General features: G+C 48.4%; 1 protein-coding gene across 3 annotated transcripts; it reads left to right on the top strand.

Annotated features, from left to right (window-relative positions):
* Positions 1–497: 497 nt before the first annotated feature.
* Positions 498–17,844, top strand: LOC144736886 (uncharacterized). 3 transcript variants are annotated; one of them, XM_078619550.1, is made up of 16 exons: positions 498–745; positions 4,300–4,491; positions 5,690–6,923; positions 7,322–7,555; positions 7,704–7,788; positions 8,349–8,583; positions 9,314–9,452; positions 10,088–10,258; positions 10,558–10,691; positions 11,643–11,763; positions 12,303–12,452; positions 13,677–13,837; positions 14,227–14,409; positions 14,618–14,750; positions 14,925–15,098; positions 15,639–17,844. In XM_078619550.1, the coding sequence occupies exons 2-16, from the start codon at positions 4,336–4,338 to the stop codon at positions 15,947–15,949; spliced, it is 3,621 nt and encodes a 1,206-aa protein (XP_078475676.1). In that variant the 5' UTR covers positions 498–745; positions 4,300–4,335; the 3' UTR covers positions 15,950–17,844. The 3 variants fall into 3 exon arrangements, with proteins under 3 accessions (XP_078475676.1, XP_078475674.1, XP_078475675.1); XM_078619548.1 differs by having other exon boundaries at positions 499–745; positions 15,636–17,844; XM_078619549.1 differs by lacking the exon at positions 498–745 and adding an exon at positions 874–1,269 and having other exon boundaries at positions 15,636–17,844.
* Positions 17,845–19,421: the final 1,577 nt, after the last annotated feature.

Here is a 19,421-nt window from a genome sequence, read left to right as displayed (position 1 = left end):
ATCCCCCCCCCCACTTATACCACCCCCCCACTCTCCATCCCAATCCCCCCACTTACCAATCCCCCCATCCCACTTAACCCCCCACCCACTTCCCCTTGCATCTACGATGGGCGAGGCTGTGAGTGTGTGAGAGAGGAGGAGGAGGGGGGGTTTTTTTAAATCGTTAAGAGATCGACCACGTGATCCGGCGCGCGCGCGCTCACACGCCAAACTCCGTGCGAGAGCGAACGCGCGCCTCGTCCAAATCCCCCCCTCCCTCCTCCTCCCCCTGCGCGAGCCTCGCCTCGCTGCTGTGAGACCGAGGGGGGTGGGTGGGTGGGGGGGGAGCACGCGCGCGCGCGCGCGCTACCCGCGAGACGGTGAGGAAACCCCCCCCCTCAGCCCCTCCCCCCTGGCGCGAGCGGCTCTCGCGCGCCACCTCTTTGTGTTTTTCCCGCCCTCGGCCGCTGCGCGCGCGCAGCCGTCCCGAGGTGCGTGCGCGCGCGCTCGGGCCCGCGCATGCGCAGTGAGTGTCACGCGGCCGCCATTTCGCGAGAGCGCCTTCTTCCCCCTCTCGCCCATTGCCGCTGCCGCACTCGGTCCCCCCTCCCGCCGCCCTCTTCTTCATCTTCCTCCTCCTCCGTCTTCCCCGCCACTTCGGCAAACGGCGGGCCGCGCAAACTCGACAAATCTCCGGCGGCGGTGGTGGTGGTGGTGGCGAGGGGAGTTGAGCGCCCACCGGCGGCGGCGGCGAGGAGGAGTCGAGGTGAGTGTTGCGACCGACAGCAGGGGGGGCTGGTCGCATGGCGGCGCCGCGGCGCGGTGGTGGTGGTGGTGAGGCGCGGCGTTGTCGCGGCTTGCACGAGCGTGAGGCCGCCTCTAGGTGTCCTGCTGATATCGGCGGGCAGGCGAGAGACCACCAGCTCGGCTACGTATATTTAAATATATTTCTGCCCCTCCGCTACGGCGAGCTGTTATTGTCGCTTCTGCCGCACAGGGGCAGAGTTATGTGAGGCGGGCGGGCGGGTGCGTGGTTGACGAGGCCGAGGGCTGAGGCTGTGGTGATGATGATGTGGGGGGAGATGCCGAGCGGCTGTGGTCGTCTCCCTCTCGCCGATTGTCGTCTTCCCCGCGTCTCGCTGCGTCTCTTCGTGCAAAAAAATCAAAATGGAGGCCGAGGCCCTCCTGGTCCCCACAAACAACAGCGGCAGGAGGAGGCGGCGGAGGAAACTCCTTGGCCTCGACTGCCCGGGTACACCACCAGCACCCACCAGGGTTGCAACCTCTGCGGTGAACATCCATGGGTGGCCGTCTTTAAAAAAAAACGTTTTAGTTTTGATGTTAAGACGACATTTGGAAGAGTTTTTGTTTTGTCGTTGCAATGTTTCTCGGGCGCCATGTCGACGATGGAGGGGAATTCGCTTGGAGGGTATTTGACAGCATTGGGGTTAAATGAGTGAATTTACACCATTGGAACCTCATTTGCCAGTATAAAAATATGATAATTGTTTTTTTACCCTTTTATCTGGCAACAAAACTGACACCTTTTTTACAAGGAGTCATGTTTGCATTGACCACAGTACCTGCAGTCGGAATGCAAACAAAAAACACAACTCTGGCAAAGGAGGTTCCAATGGTGTAAATGCTTACCCCGAGCTCTCATACTCTGATGGTGCATTGTCTTTGAGTTGTGCGCCTTTTGGCGTCATCTGGTCCAACACCATGTGAGACTGGGCTCTTAAGAAAAGCTGTCTCGGGTGTGGACCAATCAATTTCAAGTACAGTGCATACATTATCAGAGTTATGTTTTTTGTTTGCATTCCGACTGCAGGTATTGTGGTCAATGCAGACATGACTCCTTGTAAAAAAAGGTATCAGTTTTGTTGCCAGATAAAAGGGTAAAAAAACAATTATATTTTGCTACTGGCAAAGGAGGTTCCAATGGTGTAAACGCTTACCCGAGCTCTCATACTCTGATGGAGCATTGTCTTTGAGTTGTGCGCCTTTTGGCGTCATGTGGTCCAACACCATGTGAGACTAGGTTCTAAGGAAAGCTGTCTCGGATGTGGACCAATCAACTTAAAGGACAGTACATACATTATCTGTGTTATGTTTTTTTGTTTGCATTCCGACTGCAGGTATTGTGGTCAAGGCAAACATATCTCCTTGTAAAAAAGGTGTCAGTTTTGTTGCCAGATAAAAGGGTAAAACTATTATCATGAGTGAATTGAGTTGGTGGCATTTGAGACTTTATATTTAACATGTCCCCCTTTTGTTTGGATAAAACCCCATTCGCAGCCGACGCGAGGATGCGCCAATACACCGCGATACGATTGGAAACTACGCGGTTTAATCCGCGCCACAGCGACTTGGGCACAATTACCGAGTTTAATGAGCAGGGCCCAGGAGTGATGGTGGTGGCCTTTGGTGACCCACGGGTAAATCGGGACACAACATCGGGCCTCTGGGGGGGGTGCTATAGAGATACAACACCAGGGCCTGCGGAGGGATCTGTGACCGTAGGGACAACAGTACGACTGGTGGGAGGGCATTACGTGGGTTTATGACAACACCATATAGTCAACACCTGGCATCCGTGAGCTGCCCCAGAGGGCCAGCCACTATCTGCCCCATGGCAGTGCAATTCAGAGTGCAGTCGCCTATAACGACGCAGCCCTTGGGTCCTTAAAATATCCCATGTAGAGACTGGCAGAGCCCCCAACACCTGGACCCTAGGGGTGCACCATATGCCCACTCGGAGACATACCCCCCCCCGCACATGTTACAATAAATACTGCTTTGCGCATGATGCTCAAGAATGCGCATTGCTGAGGATCGTCATGCCAACCCACACTGCACAGTGCGCATGAGAGCCCCCCCCCCCAATACAGGGGCAGTAGCTGGGTTTGTTGAAGGTCTCGTGATGGCACCATGGCAGATCGTGCTTGGATTTGGGGGGCTCAATATACCATTTTTTCAGCCCTCATACACATACTGTCAGTGTTGTACGGGTTTCGTGGAGAAACTCGGATTTATGTTTAACTCGGCGGTGTTGCAGTTCTGCAATGCACCGCACGATGAGCCCATTGAGCCGAGTTAGACTCTCGACCTCGGCTCCGCCTATTTCATCCTACGCTGGCCAGCGTGGCGAAATATGGTCAACATACCCAAACAAATGACTAACACGGCGTGTAGAGGCTTTCATCGCGCAGTGGTTTGACAAGGATTTTATAGTCTTAATTCAACGTTTTGAACTACCTCTGCAAACCTAACTCCACTGCTAATGTAAAGTTTTTTTTAAAATCCTGTATTAAAAGGTTCTTGTAAAATATGAAATAAACACTTCTATTTAAAAGTAGAATAAACAAGTATAGATTTAATTCCATGAAATCAAGTGAAACAGTGTACAGTCTACCAACTCAAGACTTGTTGTCTTTGGGTAGACTCATGATTGCACTTTAAGGGTACAACCAGGGCCCGGAGTTAGCTCCATGATAGGACCACGTAGAGCCTATACCTTGTGGGGGTTACCCATAGTGAGGCAGCTCCATAATCGGTGAAAACAGGTTAAAGAAAAATCTGAATACTTATGGTGTTACATGTATTCACCCACAGTTGATGGACTGCCCCATATGGAGACAACACTAATGCTGCCCCATATGCCCATGGTGGGAAGATACGCACGTCCCCTGTAAAATTACTGATTGTTACATGATGGTCATAAATATTCACTGTTCATCTCCATTGCTGTAAACCCACACTACACTGAGAAGATGGTAGGGTGGGAGGAAGAGACACTCTCCCCTCCCGCCCCGCGTTTTCCGTATCACATAGTGGGCACCATTTACTGTCCCTGCGGTTTTTAAATATAAAGTGCAGCTGACAGAAAACAAAGGTAATAATTTTGTGCCAGAAATAAGATTATTGTACTTGCATCGGTTAATTTCCTTACCCATAAGGCATCCGCAAATTGGGAAAGAAAAAAAATTACGTTGTCAATATCATGGGACCTCCTTTGCCAGTAGCAAAATATGAGAATAGGTTATTTCCCCTTTTTTCTGGCAACAAAAAAAAACATTTTACAAGGAATCATGTCTGCATTAACCACAATACTTGTGGTCAGAATACTCCGAGTATGTTTTTTGTTTGCATTCTGACCACAAGTATTGTGGTTAATGCAGACATGATTCCTTGTAAAAGGGTTTTTTTGCCGGAAAAAAACCTATCCTAACATTGTCAATAGACGTGATGTTTTACTGTCTGCGCATTGTGATTTTGTATGACTTTGCTAACACAGGGTCTCCTGTCCCTCTGCTTTAGAATCTGGGGGGGGTGGGCCAATAGGAGCCGTGGCCGATGGCGAGCGAGGAGGTGGCAGAGGCCACACCCTCTGGCGAGGAGGAGCTGGACGGCTTCACTCGGCTGAAGGACGGGGGGCCGCCTACCCAGGGCACGGGACTCGTGGATGATGACCCCACATCAAACATACCCAAGAAGCCCGAGGAGTTGGAGGTATGTAGGGGGAAGCCGCCAGCTCGCTGGGCCGATTTTCGCTTTAGTTTTATTATGTGACTGTTACGTCACCCCACTGAATGCACTGCAGTATCATTTAGATTTATGAACAAGTATAACCCGTTAAAACAAAGTTTTTCACTATAAATCCTTTATATGCGTGGCGGCTAGAGTCCTCTCGTCCTCTGGCTTGAGATGGCTGCCACCTATGGGTCAGATAATTGCATGGCAGCATTAAGCAATTGGTAATTAAATATAATATTTTTGTCCTAAAAAGTGTAAAATTTTGGGGAAAAAATTTCACGAACATTAATTGTCACGCACAACGAGTCTGTGTGGAAAATGTCAGCTCGATTGGATCACGGGAAGTGGGTTAAAAAACGACCGAAAGATTTGCACGGTCCTAAGCAAGCAAGCAAGTGAACTTAATATAAAGGATTTAATAATATCTCAAGATTCTGTACAAAAGGAAGGTCTCATTTGAATTATTCTTGCAGGATATCAGAGGTATCAGGTAGTCGAAGGCCATCATGGCAGAGCGAGAGAGAGGAGACAATTTGGTAAAGGTGCAAATTGAGCCTTCAAATAGAAGGGGACTCGGCCATAAATGTAAGTCTCAAGTTTAGACCTCGCAGAACAGCAGAATGGTCTTCACAATACAGACGACCATGGGGAGCAAGTTCCAAAGAGAGGAAGCATCAAGAGAGACGGTTGAGAGACCCTTTGTTGCACATGAGAAACAAATAAAACAATATGCAGGGAACAGCAGCCGGGAGAGAGTCCACGAGGATAGGGACAAAAATAAGTATATTGTTTGCTTATTTATGTATTAATATTCTGCACATTAATGTTAAAGATTATTTTGTATTACATAAGGATATGGATTTTGAACAATGAGGCCTATCATTTACTTGATGTGTTATTGGATATGGAGCCAGTGGAAGGGTATGAGGAGGGGGAATATTGTTTTGTTTCCAGGTATGGGTGAAAATTAAGTGGTTGCATTCTTGATCATTTGGAGTTTCGAGATGAGGATTTTGGCAGCCCATACAGAAGAGTTGTTAGTTAAGTTGACCAAGCTTTGTGAGTAAATTTAGTGCATGTGTAATATTTCTGTGTATTCTTTTTACTGTTTGATACTTCCTGCTGAGTAAATGTGAAATTCCCTCCTAACTGATACATGCATTTGATTTTAAAGGATGGTGACCTGGACCAAGTGCCTCTGGTTTCAGAAGTGGCTCTTGCAGTGAAAGATGGCACTGAATCAGCAGGTGGCACTGTAGTTTCCGAGCCCGCTGACACAAACGCCAATGCCACGATTATGGACAGCGCCGAGGTGATCTCTATCGAGATGTCTCACATGGCCCCCGACATGATGGTGCACGTGATGATCGACGGTGCCTCCGAACAGATTGTCAACATTGCCGCCGACGTCACGGCTCCGGTGGAAGCCACCTCTGTCGACAGCGTTGCTGACGTAACAGTGGCTGACGTGACCGTCGAAGATGTGGAAATGAAGGATGAGACGCTGCCTTTCCATGCTGCTTCAGATGGCGCCGAGGTGATTGAATTCATGGACACCGCTGCGGTGATGGACGTTGTGGAAGTCACGGAAGGGACGGAGGCAAAAGAGAGTGATGATGCCTTTGCCGATGCCGGATCGCTGAGGGTCCTGAGCGTGGAGACCATGGATACTGCCACATCTGGCATAGGTGAAGTGACGAATGTTTTAGAAACCAATTTTGCCACTGCAGTTGCAGATGATTCTATTGCCAGCAGCGCAGCCCAGCCTAAAGAGAACGACGATTCTGTACAGGAGATCTCCGCCGAGGGAGGTTTCACAGCCTACGTGGGCACTGCAGCAGATACCGACGTCGCTACAAATGAACAGGTGTTCACAGAAAGAGACACTGGTGATGAAACCAACTCGGCTGAAGTCGGCGCTGTTGTGGAGTCCGTTGACGTTAATGAGCTGAAAGCGGAAACGGCCGACACCACTGATGTCATCGCCGTCATCGTGGGCACAGAGATGACAAACGTGGCTGACGGCAGCAACACCAGTAACGCCGATACTGAAGTGGCAGCGACGACCAGCTTGGGCAATGGCTTGATTGAATCGTTGGAAGCAAGCGGAGTGGCTGGTGGTGCTACTGTTGTGAGTGTATCCGGACCAGAGGACGTTGCGGTCGTGACAACCATAACCGTGGCGAGTCCCCTGGACGTGAGCACTAGCGTGGCCAGCGTGACGGACGTGACTTCGGCGGCGCTGCGGGCCCTGCAGGCCGTGGCCTCGCAACACGTGGGTGGTGGGGCGAGCGCCTCCATCTCTGAGGACACGCACATCATCACACTGCACCCAGTGAGCCTGGAAGAGACGGGAGAAGGAGGAGGAACCTCCATTGGAGAGATCACGCTCGTGCAGGTGCAGGCAGGTGAGCGTCAAAGTCTGCAGCTCGGGACCGCATTGCGCACTGGAGGCATTATGATTCGCCCACTTCCCTTCCAGAGATTCCATGCGTTGTTGCGATTCAGAGATGTTTGAATTCAGGAATACTAATTGTTTTACAGTTTGGTAATTGCACGATTCAATTAATGCATAATGAACTTAAGAATTTATATTAGTCAATGTATCAATGCGGCTTTGCCTCTCCTGTCTCCACACATAACAATTCACTTAATGAAATCATATCGTGAATTTAAGATGGCCTAGACAAAAGCAAGTCGTTCCACGTGCAGTAGAGAAATGTGCTTGCAGACCTCGCCGTAATGAGTGTTAAAAGCATGCGCACCTCTCTTGATAATACTCAACATGTACTTTGTGCATGTGGAGGTGGGGACGCGCCACAGGCTTCAGGCATCGTGACACAGGTGGTGCCCATGGAGAACCAGGGCCTGCTCACGGAGATGGTCCCCGTGGACCAGCAGGGCCTGGTGACCGAGGTGGTACCCGTGGAGAGAGGCATGCTCACCGAGGTGGTGCGCATCGGCGAGGACGGCACCGTAACTGTCACCGACGGGGAAGAGCTCACCGCAGACGGGCTCATGGCAGAGGTGGTGCCGACGGGTGTGTGCCGCACAGGTCATGGCGTTTTCTTGCGTCGCTGGGATACCAAGTTGACATTTAATGTTGATAACGTTCTGCATTTTAACGTTACTTAGTCACGTCGCATGAATGAGTTTGTGTGGTTTGTGTGGCTCGTGTGTGCGGACAGGGGAGGAAGGGATAAACGAGGGAATCATCGCTCAGATCGTGCCGGTGCAGGAGGGGCTCGAGTCTGGTGGTGAGGGAGGCATCAGGTGAGTGCATGCCTCTGCTTACTCCACCATTTTCCATTGCGACATCAAGGGTGCATTTAACTTGTACATTCTAACTCTTATCGTGAAATTCATCGTCATAGCCATTTACCATGAGTTTTCTGGTGGTTCATGCAATGTCCTACAACTGAGTCAGCACTGCTGAGGTTGAGTTAGAATTTGGGAAACCAAGCGAGACTAAAGCGGGTTCTCAAGTGCAGTGAGTTAGTATTAGCCCGATTTACCAATGACTGGTCATACAATCATCATGTAAAACTTCAGCTTAACGCCAGTTCTGAAGGTAAAAATCAGATTGACGTGAGACGAACACTTTTGCAGGGCATATACAAGATGTGCCAATAACGTGAATAGACTTGGTAAAGCATTTTCAAAACTGGTTGACTTATCTCATCTCTCATGGCTGTACTCTGACAATATGGTGTGCACTGCTGCTACCAGAGTTCCTTATGGAAATGTTTTCATCTCATAACATGACACTGAAAAGCAACGTCTGATTGGGAGAAAATGTGCGTTTTAACACTTCTTCCATCGTGTCTGCATAGCCACACGCTGCCGCTGCCGGAGGGGGTGCAAGTGGTGAAAGTGGGGCCCAACGGGGAGCTGGAGGTGGAGCGGGCCCCGATGGGCTCACAGGACGGGAGTGTTGACGGGGATGGGATTGGATTACTCATCACTGCCCCCGACCCTGAGGAACGCAGCAAGGAGAAGGACCCAGACTACCAGCTTCCCGTGAAGAAGCCTGTGCGGAAAGGGCGCAAGAACAAGCTGCGATACAAGGCAGGGAACCCTGCACGCAAGCAGACATCTCTTTCGTGGCCTGCGCAAGGACGTGTCACTAACAGCCTCTTTAATTTAAACTGATTTCATCTGTGTTTCATGTTGAATTTGAAATCCAACTGACAATACATAACTGACGTTGGTAATTAATTCGATGGCACCAGGAGCTGTTATTGATGTACCTCGTTCATACTGCCTGTATAAATATGTAATGGCTAGTGGTTGATTTTGTGAAAAAATTAGCAGCACCTGCCCAGGTTGTCTGAACATGACTAAGCACAGCTCCTTGCCATTTTATGTCAGCTGAAGCCAGGTAATATCTGTCGGGTCTGAAAAATGTTCGTAAATGCAAAAATATGAAACTGGATATGGTCTTGGTCAACGGTTATTTCCCATTTGATTGAATCGGGACTTTTGTGGACAGCAGAGGGCAGTGCAGCAAAAGCCATTGTACTGTACGTCCTTACCTTAGAAACACCTGCACTGACCAGCATGACGAAGAATTATCAAATAACCCCTACAACCTGCATCGGTAGCCCCTCGTCTAGCAGTGGATTGACCCAAGGTTGCTGTACATGTTATTGAATTTTGTTTAAATTGCATCTGAACCTCGTGGTTTTGGGGGGCAACGAAGGCACGTGTCAGCGTGTGAATGTGTACGTGTAACTGCTCCTGTATTAATGTAAGCATGTGTGCGTATGTGTGTTGGCGTGCACGTTTCTGTTTTCAGCAAGAGGCGGCCGACGCCGACATCTCGGTGTACGACTTTGAGGAGCAGGAGGAGGGGCGTCTGGTCAGCAGCCAGGATGTCGGCGTGGAGAAGGCGATCGCACCCAAGCCACCCAAGCCCACGCGCATTAAGAAGAAAGGTTCGCAACGCTTACACCCGACTTCTGCATGGATTACGCCTCGCATCTAACTGGCCAGCAGACAGTATGGCACGGGGTATAACTAGCCTCTGATGGAATGGGAATTAAACGTTTCTGCCGAGGAGTATACAGGTCATTGGATATGCAAAAATTCATAGATCAAAGGCTATTTTGATATTCCTGATATATGCTTTGAATTTTGTCTAAGAATAGGTTTCGATTTAAAGCGTTCGTGACTGCAGCGACTTATCTTCTTGGTTCTTTCGGTAAAGTCACGTAGAAGGGAAATAATAAAATCATAAAAATAAAACATAATAAAATACAATTCTCACTGTGAGAATTGTATTTTTTTATGTTTTATTATTTCCCTTCTACGTGACTTTACCGAAAGAACCAAGAAGATAAGAATAGGTTATTTGTCATTGAAGTAAATTATATTAGATTGACTTACTGAACATACTAAACAAAACTCTACATGAGATAAAAACGGATAAACGATTCAAAGAATTTAAAATAAAACCAAAAAATGTAAAATGTTGAATTGAATCGTCACTGAGCAGATGAAATCCGCTTGTAGGGGGATGTATCGATAGATGTGGACTCAGCAGCACATGTTGTCATCACTGTGTGTCCAGGAGCCAAAAAGACGTTCCAATGCGAGCTGTGTAGCTACACATGCCCACGCCGCTCCAACCTGGATCGGCACATGAAGAGCCACACAGACGAGCGGCCACACTGCTGCCACCTGTGCGAACGCGCCTTCCGCACCGTCACGCTGCTGCGCAACCATGTCAACACGCACACCGGTACGTGCGAGCACAGGCACACACTCGCGCACGGCCACGGCCACGCTGGGCCATCCGCCCACACACCAGAGGTCGCAAACGGGTTTTGATTCCTTACCCGTACCCGGCCACACCAGGGTCGCAAACGGGTACCCGTACCTGGCCGGGTACGGGTAGCCGGGTATCGGGTAGGGTACGGGTATCGGGTACCCGGTTGCGACCTCTGCCACACACCGGTGTGACCATGTGAGCGCACGAGCGTTAATGAGATGTGCCGCTCCCCGGTGTAATGTCTGCGTGTGTGTGCTGGTCGACTGCAGGCACAAAGCCGCACAAGTGCATGGAGTGCGACATGGCGTTTGTGACGAGTGGGGAGCTGGTGCGCCACCGCCGCTACCGGCACACCCACGAGAAGCCCTTCAAGTGCTCCATGTGTGACTACGCCAGCGTGGAGGTAGAGCCTGCGTGTGTCCCCTTTACCCGGGACAGTGCCCTTAGTATTAAGTATCTGGGCAAAAGTTTATTTACTTAACTTCTAGACTAAGACACATGAGTGATGACCCTCCAGAATAGCTCCATTCTATTCTGATTATGCATCCCCATTTCAATTCGATCCATTGTCATGATTCATGAACCCGATTAGATTCAAGAACATACCTTCGGAGCTGCATGCGGATTTTTAAGGACTGCTTCGTAATGTTATGTATCAAGGACCATCTCATATTCACATGCATTGCAGCTCTTGAAATATTGGGTTTTTTACCGAATTTGAAAAAAAATGCTTTTGTTTTTTTGGTTGCTGACCCCAGGGCCACATGAATTAAATATAATCGATTCTGATATGCACGATCGTATGCATGTGTTTTGAGTGCGCAATAATCTTTTTGATGTACAGTAAAACCTCGTTAATTCGGTATTTGATCATTCATATTTGAGGATAATTCTGCATGGCTGCGCTTTGGCATATTTACAGTATTAGTCGAATTGCCATATCGAATGGTCCAATTTTGGCATACACGTGCAGCGATGCCGCACGCCACAACCAAAACAATGACTCAATCTAGTGTTGGCGCGCGTCGTGAGCGTGAATGCAGACCTGTCGCTTTGGACTTTTCCTTGTTTATGTGCAAGTCAACCCTCTCAGAAATGGATAGAATTGATGCAGGGTGTGTGTCAATGCGTATGGTGTGTGAAGAGTTTTGAGAACAAATTTCGATCTTTTTTTGGGGCAGGAGGCACTGGGGAGTACCATTTGTACATAATTTGGAATATTGGATAATTTGGCAAGGCTAGAGCCCCATACGTGTCGAATCAACAAAGGGTTACTGTATCATGAAATTATGTATCTTGGCATGCCCCGTAATGGCTAAACTGGTGTGTACTACCTGCCCTCTCGTTGCCGCAGGTGAGCAAATTGAAGCGCCACATCCGGTCGCACACAGGCGAGCGCCCTTTCCAGTGCGGCCTGTGCAGCTACGCCAGCAGGGACACGTACAAGCTCAAGCGCCACATGAGGACCCATTCCGGTACGGACGCTCACACCCATCCCCTCCCACCTTCCTGGGGAGACGTGGCAGCTGCCACCTCAAATGTGACTGCCTTTCTACAATAATGTCTGTCAATGCTTTCCTTGGAAAATGTGGGTGCGGTTACTTCTGATTGTTTCTATGACAGTTTTTTTTACAGGTTATCCACTTAGAAGTATGAGACGTTATTCAATTTACATAAACTTTGTAATATATTCTTATCAACTATATTATTCACTGTTTCCTAAGTGAATTTAAAACGGTTAAGGACATGTACATAATCTGCTCTTGAGCGGGTACTTGTATTTCAGGGATATGTAATGTTATATCTGTGCTGTAGATTTTTAAACCCTTGAACGTGCACTCTTTCATTGAATAATATCCTGATGAGGATTTATAATCAAATTGGGATTACTTAATGTACATTTGACCGGTTGGTGTCGACAAAAATAATTTAAGAAGCAGACGTGAATGCTGTAGAGGAGGAAGGCCTTACTGAATTAACAGTGCAACGGTCGGCCATGCGTTGGTGCGTGCAGGCGAGAAGCCCTACGAGTGTCACGTGTGCCACGCGCGCTTCACTCAGAGCGGCACCATGAAGATGCACGTACTGCAGAAGCACACGGACAACGTGCCCAAGTACCACTGCCCGCACTGTGACGCCGTCATTGCGCGCAAGAGTGACCTCGGTTAGAAACTACCGCACCGCAGTCACACACCACACGCTGCCTATGGCTATCGCCAAATCATCCGAAGTGTCCCCCACTTTCCAGGTCTTAAGGCGGGTTGAGCTTGGTACATACGTGAATGGGAGACTGGCAGGTGTTGTCGGCTTTGGCAGTGAGATGTTGAGATGGCGATGTTGTGGTCGCCCCCTCTTATGCTTCAACTTTCTCCAGGAAATCCAGTTTCCTCCCACGTGGGAAATACTCACGAATGGATTTGAACAAATATACCAATTGCAAGAACCGTTGAGGCTTTTCTGGGTAAATAAATGTTAAAGTTGTTTTTACCAGCTCAGTGTGGGGTGCCTCTTCCCCCATTAAAAACGTAGGAGCATGCTCAGCGATGCAGTACGCTGAAACGAGGGGTCGTAGTGCCTCCTGCTGTGACGAGCGTGTTTGGAGGTTATTTCTGCTGTTCCTTTTTGTGATTATATTTGATCATTACTCTTGTTTACCCAGGAAAGCCTCACTGAGTCTCAAGACTTTTTCAGGATGGCCATGCCAAATGTTTTATCATTACTCTTGTTTACCCAGGAAAGCCTCACTGAGTCTCAAGACTTTTTCAGGATGGCCATGCCAAGTGTTTTATCATTACTCTTGTTTACCCAGGAAAGACTCACTGAGTCTCAAGACTTTTTCAGGATGGCCATGCCAAGTGTTTTATCATTACTCTTGTTTACCCAGGAAAGACTCACTGAGTCTCAAGACTTTTTCAGGATGGCCATGCCAAGTGTTTTATCATTACTCTTGTTTACCCAGGAAAGACTCACTGAGTCTCAAGACTTTTTCAGGATGGCCATGCCAAGTGTTTTTGTTTCGCAGTATGGGGCGATGTTGATATGTGTAATGTAGATATGCGATGTGTATGTATGTTGTACTTTGTACGTAGCCAACTGTGCTAATCGGTTAGCTAAATAATTTGCAGAAATGTTTTCAGTATTGGGATGCTTTCGTCAATACCAGTAACATTGTAACCCAGAAGAAAACCATGCGAAACAGGGGGAGAACATATGAACTCCACACAGAAAAGCACCCGAGTTGCGAATCGAACCTCTCTTGGTGTGAGACCACGAGTGTTATCACTGCGGCCATGCCTGTCATCCTGTTGATTAAATTGTTGTGATGACAAGAAATTATTCCTGTCCCAACCCTGGGCTCCCATCCAAAAAACCCTCACCATCCCTTTAGGTGTTCACCTCCGCAAGCAGCATGCGGTGCTTGAGCGCGAGCTGAGGTGCCGCTACTGTCGCGCCATCTTTCACGAGCGCTACGCCCTCATGCAGCACCAGCGCACGCACCGCAACGAGAAGCGCTTCAAGTGTGACCAGTGCGAGTACGCCTGCAAGCAGGTGAACGCCACCACACACCCAACCCCCCATCACCACACGTCGCCCTGACTCTTTGTTTCCGCGCGCAGCTCACGCTTGCGGTGGTGTCACAGCAGGGGCATTATTACCCCCCGAGTCAAATGGTCGGCAACCAAAATAATAAGAAGAGACATTTTTGTTGGGAATTTGGTTAAAAAAAATAGCCGTAATGCTTGGAAATATAAGACAGTGCTTAATAAATAACGTTACAAAACAGTCCTTAAAAAGCCGAATTCGGATCTTCCAGAGCCGCAGGTTGCCAACCCTTGCCCACCTCTCAAACCTAGCGAAGGCATTCTAACCTTGTACCACGTGTGCGTGCTGGTGTGGTCTGTGTGTTGTGTCTGCTGGTGCGTGCGTCTGACGACTAGGAGCGACACATGATCATGCACAAACGCGTGCACACCGGGGAGAAGCCATTTGAGTGCACGCTCTGCGACAAGACCTTCCGCCAGAAGCAGCTCCTCGACTTCCACTTCAAACGCTACCACGACCCCAGCTTTGTGCCCACCACTTATGAGTGCAGCAAATGCCACCGCAACTTTACTCGCAGGGTGAGTGAGCAAATGCAACGTGTACGCTGCCACAGCTGGGTCAGCCTCGCTGTTGCAGAGACTGACCCTCGTTGAAGCTGCATTGTCTCAGTCGCGTGTGTGTATGTCTTGTATACCTGAGGTTGCTGTTGGTTACTTGGCGTGGTGAATTGTGCCGACTGACCTGACCCCATTTGACAATTTTGTGGGATGTCTTGCGTTTGCGCAGAGCACGATGATGAAGCACTTTGACATGTGCGATGGCGAGCTGGAAAGTGGCGAGCAGAACGGCAAGGCTCGGCGCGGACGCCGCCGGGGGCGCAAGCGCAAGATGCAGTCTCGCAAGCACGGCTCGTCGAGCGGTGAGATGCCTCGCACTGACGCGTAACGGGGTCAGGCGGATTATTAATGCCCTGGGATTTGAGTGCCCCTCCGTATTATACCTCGAAGTTTATATATTCACCTTGATGCCTCTTCCCAGCGGATGTTAGTGCTGCGCTTTACTCTTGACGTTCTTCTCGCCACTTGTAAATCAGAGTCGGATGAAATGCCCACGGACGAGGATGAGGAAGAGGAGGAGCTGAATGAGGAGAGTGTGGAAGTAGCGGATGAGGAAGTGGAGGAGCCAGAGCCGCCCCCCATGAAGCGGCGCCGTGGCCGCCCTCCCAAGGCCAAGCCAGGCCGCCCCGCCAAGAAGGTGGCTGGCTCAGGTGAGTGAGTGAGCGAGCGGGGTTCTCGGAGCGATCGATCGCCTGTGGTGAGGGCTAGCGGGCACTGATCACAACCACAAGTTGAATCTCCTCCTCCGAGATGGTAACCTCCACAGGCATGCACTGCCTTGAGGAAAGTGCTTTGTGAGCATATCTCTCGGGTTAGCCCCTTGCACTCATTGTAGTCGCACAATGTGTTTTGTGTCCACTAACCTGTGTCAATCGAGTGGTGCTTCAATACACTTATATTCTGTGTAAAAGTCTATGCATATAGGCCAATTGAACAAATATAACACTGCATCTTGCAGGCATTTTTGGCACGTAGTAAAGAATAACTTAAAATTGCAGTGTTGTTCTGACTACACCCTAGTCCTGGTTCTTCAGAGTGTTTGCATGAAAAAGAGCATCATAGTTGATCGAATTCCTCCAGTATAAATAAATATTCAGATTTTGTAATAGCTCGCAGAATGAATTCCTATGGGGACCAGTCTATTTTTTGCACCGTTTGAAGTGTGCGCCTGTGCATATTTGTTTCAGCAGAGATCAAGACGGAGCCAAAGACGGAGCCCACAGACTTGGACTCCACTATAGACAGTGTGGCCTGCGGCATCATCGAGATCATCCCGGTGACGGTGGGCGGCCCCGATGGGCCTGATGACGACGAGGAGGAGGAGGAAGAGGAGGAGGCGGCAGAGGGCGAGGAGGGGGGTGAGGGGGAAGAGCAGGAAGAAGAAGCGGAGGAGGGTGGCGAGAAAGAGCATGTGGTGGTGTTGGCTGTTGAGACGGCGGCAGACGAGGGGCCCAAAAACGACATCACGCCCGAGATGATCCTGAGCATGATGGACCAATGAGTGGTCTCGCATCGCAGCGGGTAAACTAACTAAACTCCACTCTTGATTTATATGCCCAACCCAATCCCGGGCTTCCCACTGAGGTTTGAGAAAAGTGTGTCCAACCAGCAGTTGGTGAAATTAAACTTTTTTCCATGCAATTCACGTGACAAGCGCCCGCTGGGCAGTTGTGATGGGGGGGTGGAATTCTTGGAAAGCCTGGGCCGGCAGGATGCGCGAATGGAAGTGGGTGTTTAATTGGTTCGGTGGGGGGGGGGTTCACAGTCCGAGTGGTTTCTCGTGACATGGACGAGATCGCGTGCAAAATCAAATGCAGAGTTCGACAGTGGCCGTCGCCTGCGCGCATTGTATTTTTCACCTAGCGGATCTTTATTTGTGTAACGTTATTTCTTTGGGAAAATGTAACGTTTTTTTTAGGCGTCGTGCGGAAACGTAACGTAGCGGTGGTACTTTTGCAGCCTTGGTGTTTTCACGAGGGGAAAGAGGTTTTTCTGCCGTGAGAAGACTGTTTCACGGCGAGGGCTTGTTGCCCACAACCTCTTCCAACACCCTTTCCTTACTGTAGAGCATCGCCGATTTACATTTAGCTTTCACACCGTCCATTGCTGTTAGATGTTGGGCACAGCTCTGATGGGGGTTTTTTTTTTATTCTGCACAAGTTGGAGATTAGTAAAGGGAGGTGCCTGTAACTTTGGCCATGACATGTGGTTTGTTCCAAACAGCAAAATGATGGTTTGTGTTGTTTAAGGTCGTGGTTTAGCTATGATTTTCTAATATTCAATGACAGTACTGAGTTTATAGTTAAACACTTAATTGTTAGTATTTTTCTTTATTTGCCCATAATGACCGCTATTAAAAAGATTCAACACATTGTACTAGAAAGTGGTGAGAAGCCATGGATCTGAGTTTAGAATAATGTAATGAAGATAGTGGTTTTAATAACAGAGCATAGCTTTGATGGGAAGCCTCACTTTTCGAACGTAAAAGTGTTAATTGATTCTGAACGAATAGCTGATTAATTTCAGAGTAGAATTATGCAAAAGGATATGATAATCGATTCGAAGCGTAGTTTGTGTTGTTTGAATGTGAACGGTCACATTGTCGCATTTTTATTACTCTGAAATCTTTTTAAGGCAGGTGCTTTTTTACCTTTTTCGCTTACTTTTCCATTTTATAATATAACAAAAATGTTGAAAACATTTCCGGTGCATGGTGTCACCTTGTACATGATTCGACACAGACCTTGATGCTGGTAGGCAGTGCTGAAGCAATGTTACAGGCCGGTTTCGACAACCAAACGCTTTTGCTTTATTCTTTGCTCTGAAGTGCTGCTCCCCTCCACCTGCCCGCCGCCCCCCCAAGCTGTCCTGGACTGGTTCATCCATATGCTGAGGACTGACTTGATGTTGGTTGCGCACGTGCATTTTCAAGGAATTATTTGATTTTAAGCTCCACATTGTGCATTGAAAATAACCTGTGCGCTGGGTTGCTGACTGCAGGATGCAGTCTGTTAGGACCAATGTGAATTGCATGGAAAAACGTAAATTTTGTCATACCCTAAGGGAGCAATCCTGCAAAGCTGAAGTGATATTTTTTCTGGGTAGTGTGGAGTTTATACGGATGGGTGTTTGGCATGGATTGGTGGTGGGGTGGATAGGGTGGTGGTGTACGATGCCGTCACACGGCACGGTGGCCCCGGCGCAGGGCAAAGGGCCTGCATTGTGTGGAACTCGTTGGGTCTTCGAGTCGCGTAGGAACAATGTGAAGCCGTGAGCCAGCTGTGCTGTTCAGACTTGAGTTGGAAATCCGTCGGGCGAGGACAACACTCTTTTGTATGTAACTTGTTCAGAAATGACCACTGTATGCAGGTTTTCAATAAACAGGTCACAAGTATATCAACAGCTGTTTGTTCTCATTTCATCTGCGGGGGGAAAAAATTAACCCGTAAAAACAAAGTTTTTCACTATAAATCCTTTATATGCGTGGCGGCTAGAGTCCTCTCGTCCTCTGGCTTGAGATGGCTGCCACCTATGGGTCAGATGATTGCCTGCCACCATTAAGCAATTGGTAATTAAATATAAAAAAAAATTCCTAAAAAGTGTAAAGTTATGGAAGAAAAATTTCACGAAAATAAATGGTCACGCACAACGAGTCTGTGTGCAAAATGTCAGCTCGATTGGATCACAGGAAGTGGGTTAAAAAACGACCGAAAGATTTGCACGGTCGTAAGCGCGCAAGCAAGTGAACTTAATATAAAGGATTTTAAAAAGGGAAAGGTTGGTGAGAGAACAGGAGGTGGCCAACCGCCATCACCACTTCCTGCAATATTCACCAGTGTGCCACTTATTGTTGATTAGTTTTTACATTTTATTACACCGCAGGTATTACATTGCAGAGACTAGAATACACTTAACAGTTCTGTGATGCCAAACTACGCTATCATTAAATTATTAGCTGAATTTCATCACGCCAAAGGGACCAGCAGCCGGCCAGCACTACTGTGCAGCTTGGCGTCCCCCTACCACCTTTGGTGGATTTCCTAAGGGAAGGAGGAACTAGAGTAAGAGACCTGGCCAACTCACACCTCGTATTCCGTGGGACCTTTTTAAAGGGGCCCCATTCCTTAAAAAATGTATCCTCTCATTCCAATGGTGCCCATTGGTAACTTATACAGCAGTACATTACCCTCGTGTGTTGGAGAACAGGCCCACCGTATGTAGTCATCCTTTTTATTAGCATTCCGTGTTTTGTGTGCGACTGACGTATTTGTTTCATTCTTAAGAGCTGCAATATAGCCAAATTAAGTGAAAAAATTCTAATTTAATTGGATGGGTTTTCATACAATCATTGGTCACCAGCATGAGCCCAAGATAATGCGACTCCGTTAAATGTGATAATTGGTTCTTTACCCTTCTATCTGGCAACAAAACTGACACCTTTTTACAAGGAGTCATGTTTGCATAGACCGCAATACCTGCAGTCATAATACAAACAAAAGAACATAACTCTGATAATGTGCACTGTCCTTAAAGTTGATTGATCCACACCCGAGACAGCTTTCCTTAGAGCCTAGTCTCATATGGGTTGGACCAGATGACGCCAAAAGGCGCACAACTCAAAGACAATGCACCATCAGAGTATGAGAGCTCGGGGCAAGCATCTACACTATGGGAACCTCATTTGCAAAAAGGTGTCAGTTTTGTTGCCAGATAGAAGGGTAAAGAACCAATTATATTTTTACTGGCAAATGAGGTTCCGTTAAATGTGTTGTTGTCTTTCCCCCCTTTCCTTAAATGGCTTTGTCAGTCATTACTGCCTTTTGAGTTATAATTCACGTAAGCGTCTCTAAATGTGTACACATCTGAAGGCTGCAAAAAGCAAGGCTGGCATATTTGGAGTGGGGACGTGGCCGCGAGGTCGTGTGTTCGCCGCCTGTTGCAATGTTTGAATCCGGCAAGGTCGCTCTGGTTTG

The sequence above is a fragment of the Lampetra planeri genome, chromosome 63 (assembly GCF_965212315.1).
Source record: "Lampetra planeri chromosome 63, kcLamPlan1.2.h2, whole genome shotgun sequence".
NCBI classification, from domain to species: Eukaryota; Metazoa; Chordata; class Hyperoartia; order Petromyzontiformes; family Petromyzontidae; genus Lampetra; species Lampetra planeri.
Note: the sequence above shows the minus strand (reverse complement) of the source record. Positions and strands in the feature narration are given on the sequence as shown.

What these genes read in the sequence shown, in the direction of transcription:
- LOC144736886 (XM_078619548.1), top strand. Translation starts at nt 4,336, where the DNA reads ATGGCGAGCGAGGAGGTGGCAGAGGCCACACCCTCTGGCGAGGAGGAG. An exon ending in AGAAGCCCGAGGAGTTGGAG is followed by an intron (nt 4,492 to 5,689) that starts GTATGTAGGGGG and finishes TTGATTTTAAAG; the next exon opens with GATGGTGACCTGGACCAAGT. An exon ending in CAAGCACGGCTCGTCGAGCG is followed by an intron (nt 14,751 to 14,924) that starts GTGAGATGCCTC and finishes CTTGTAAATCAG; the next exon opens with AGTCGGATGAAATGCCCACG.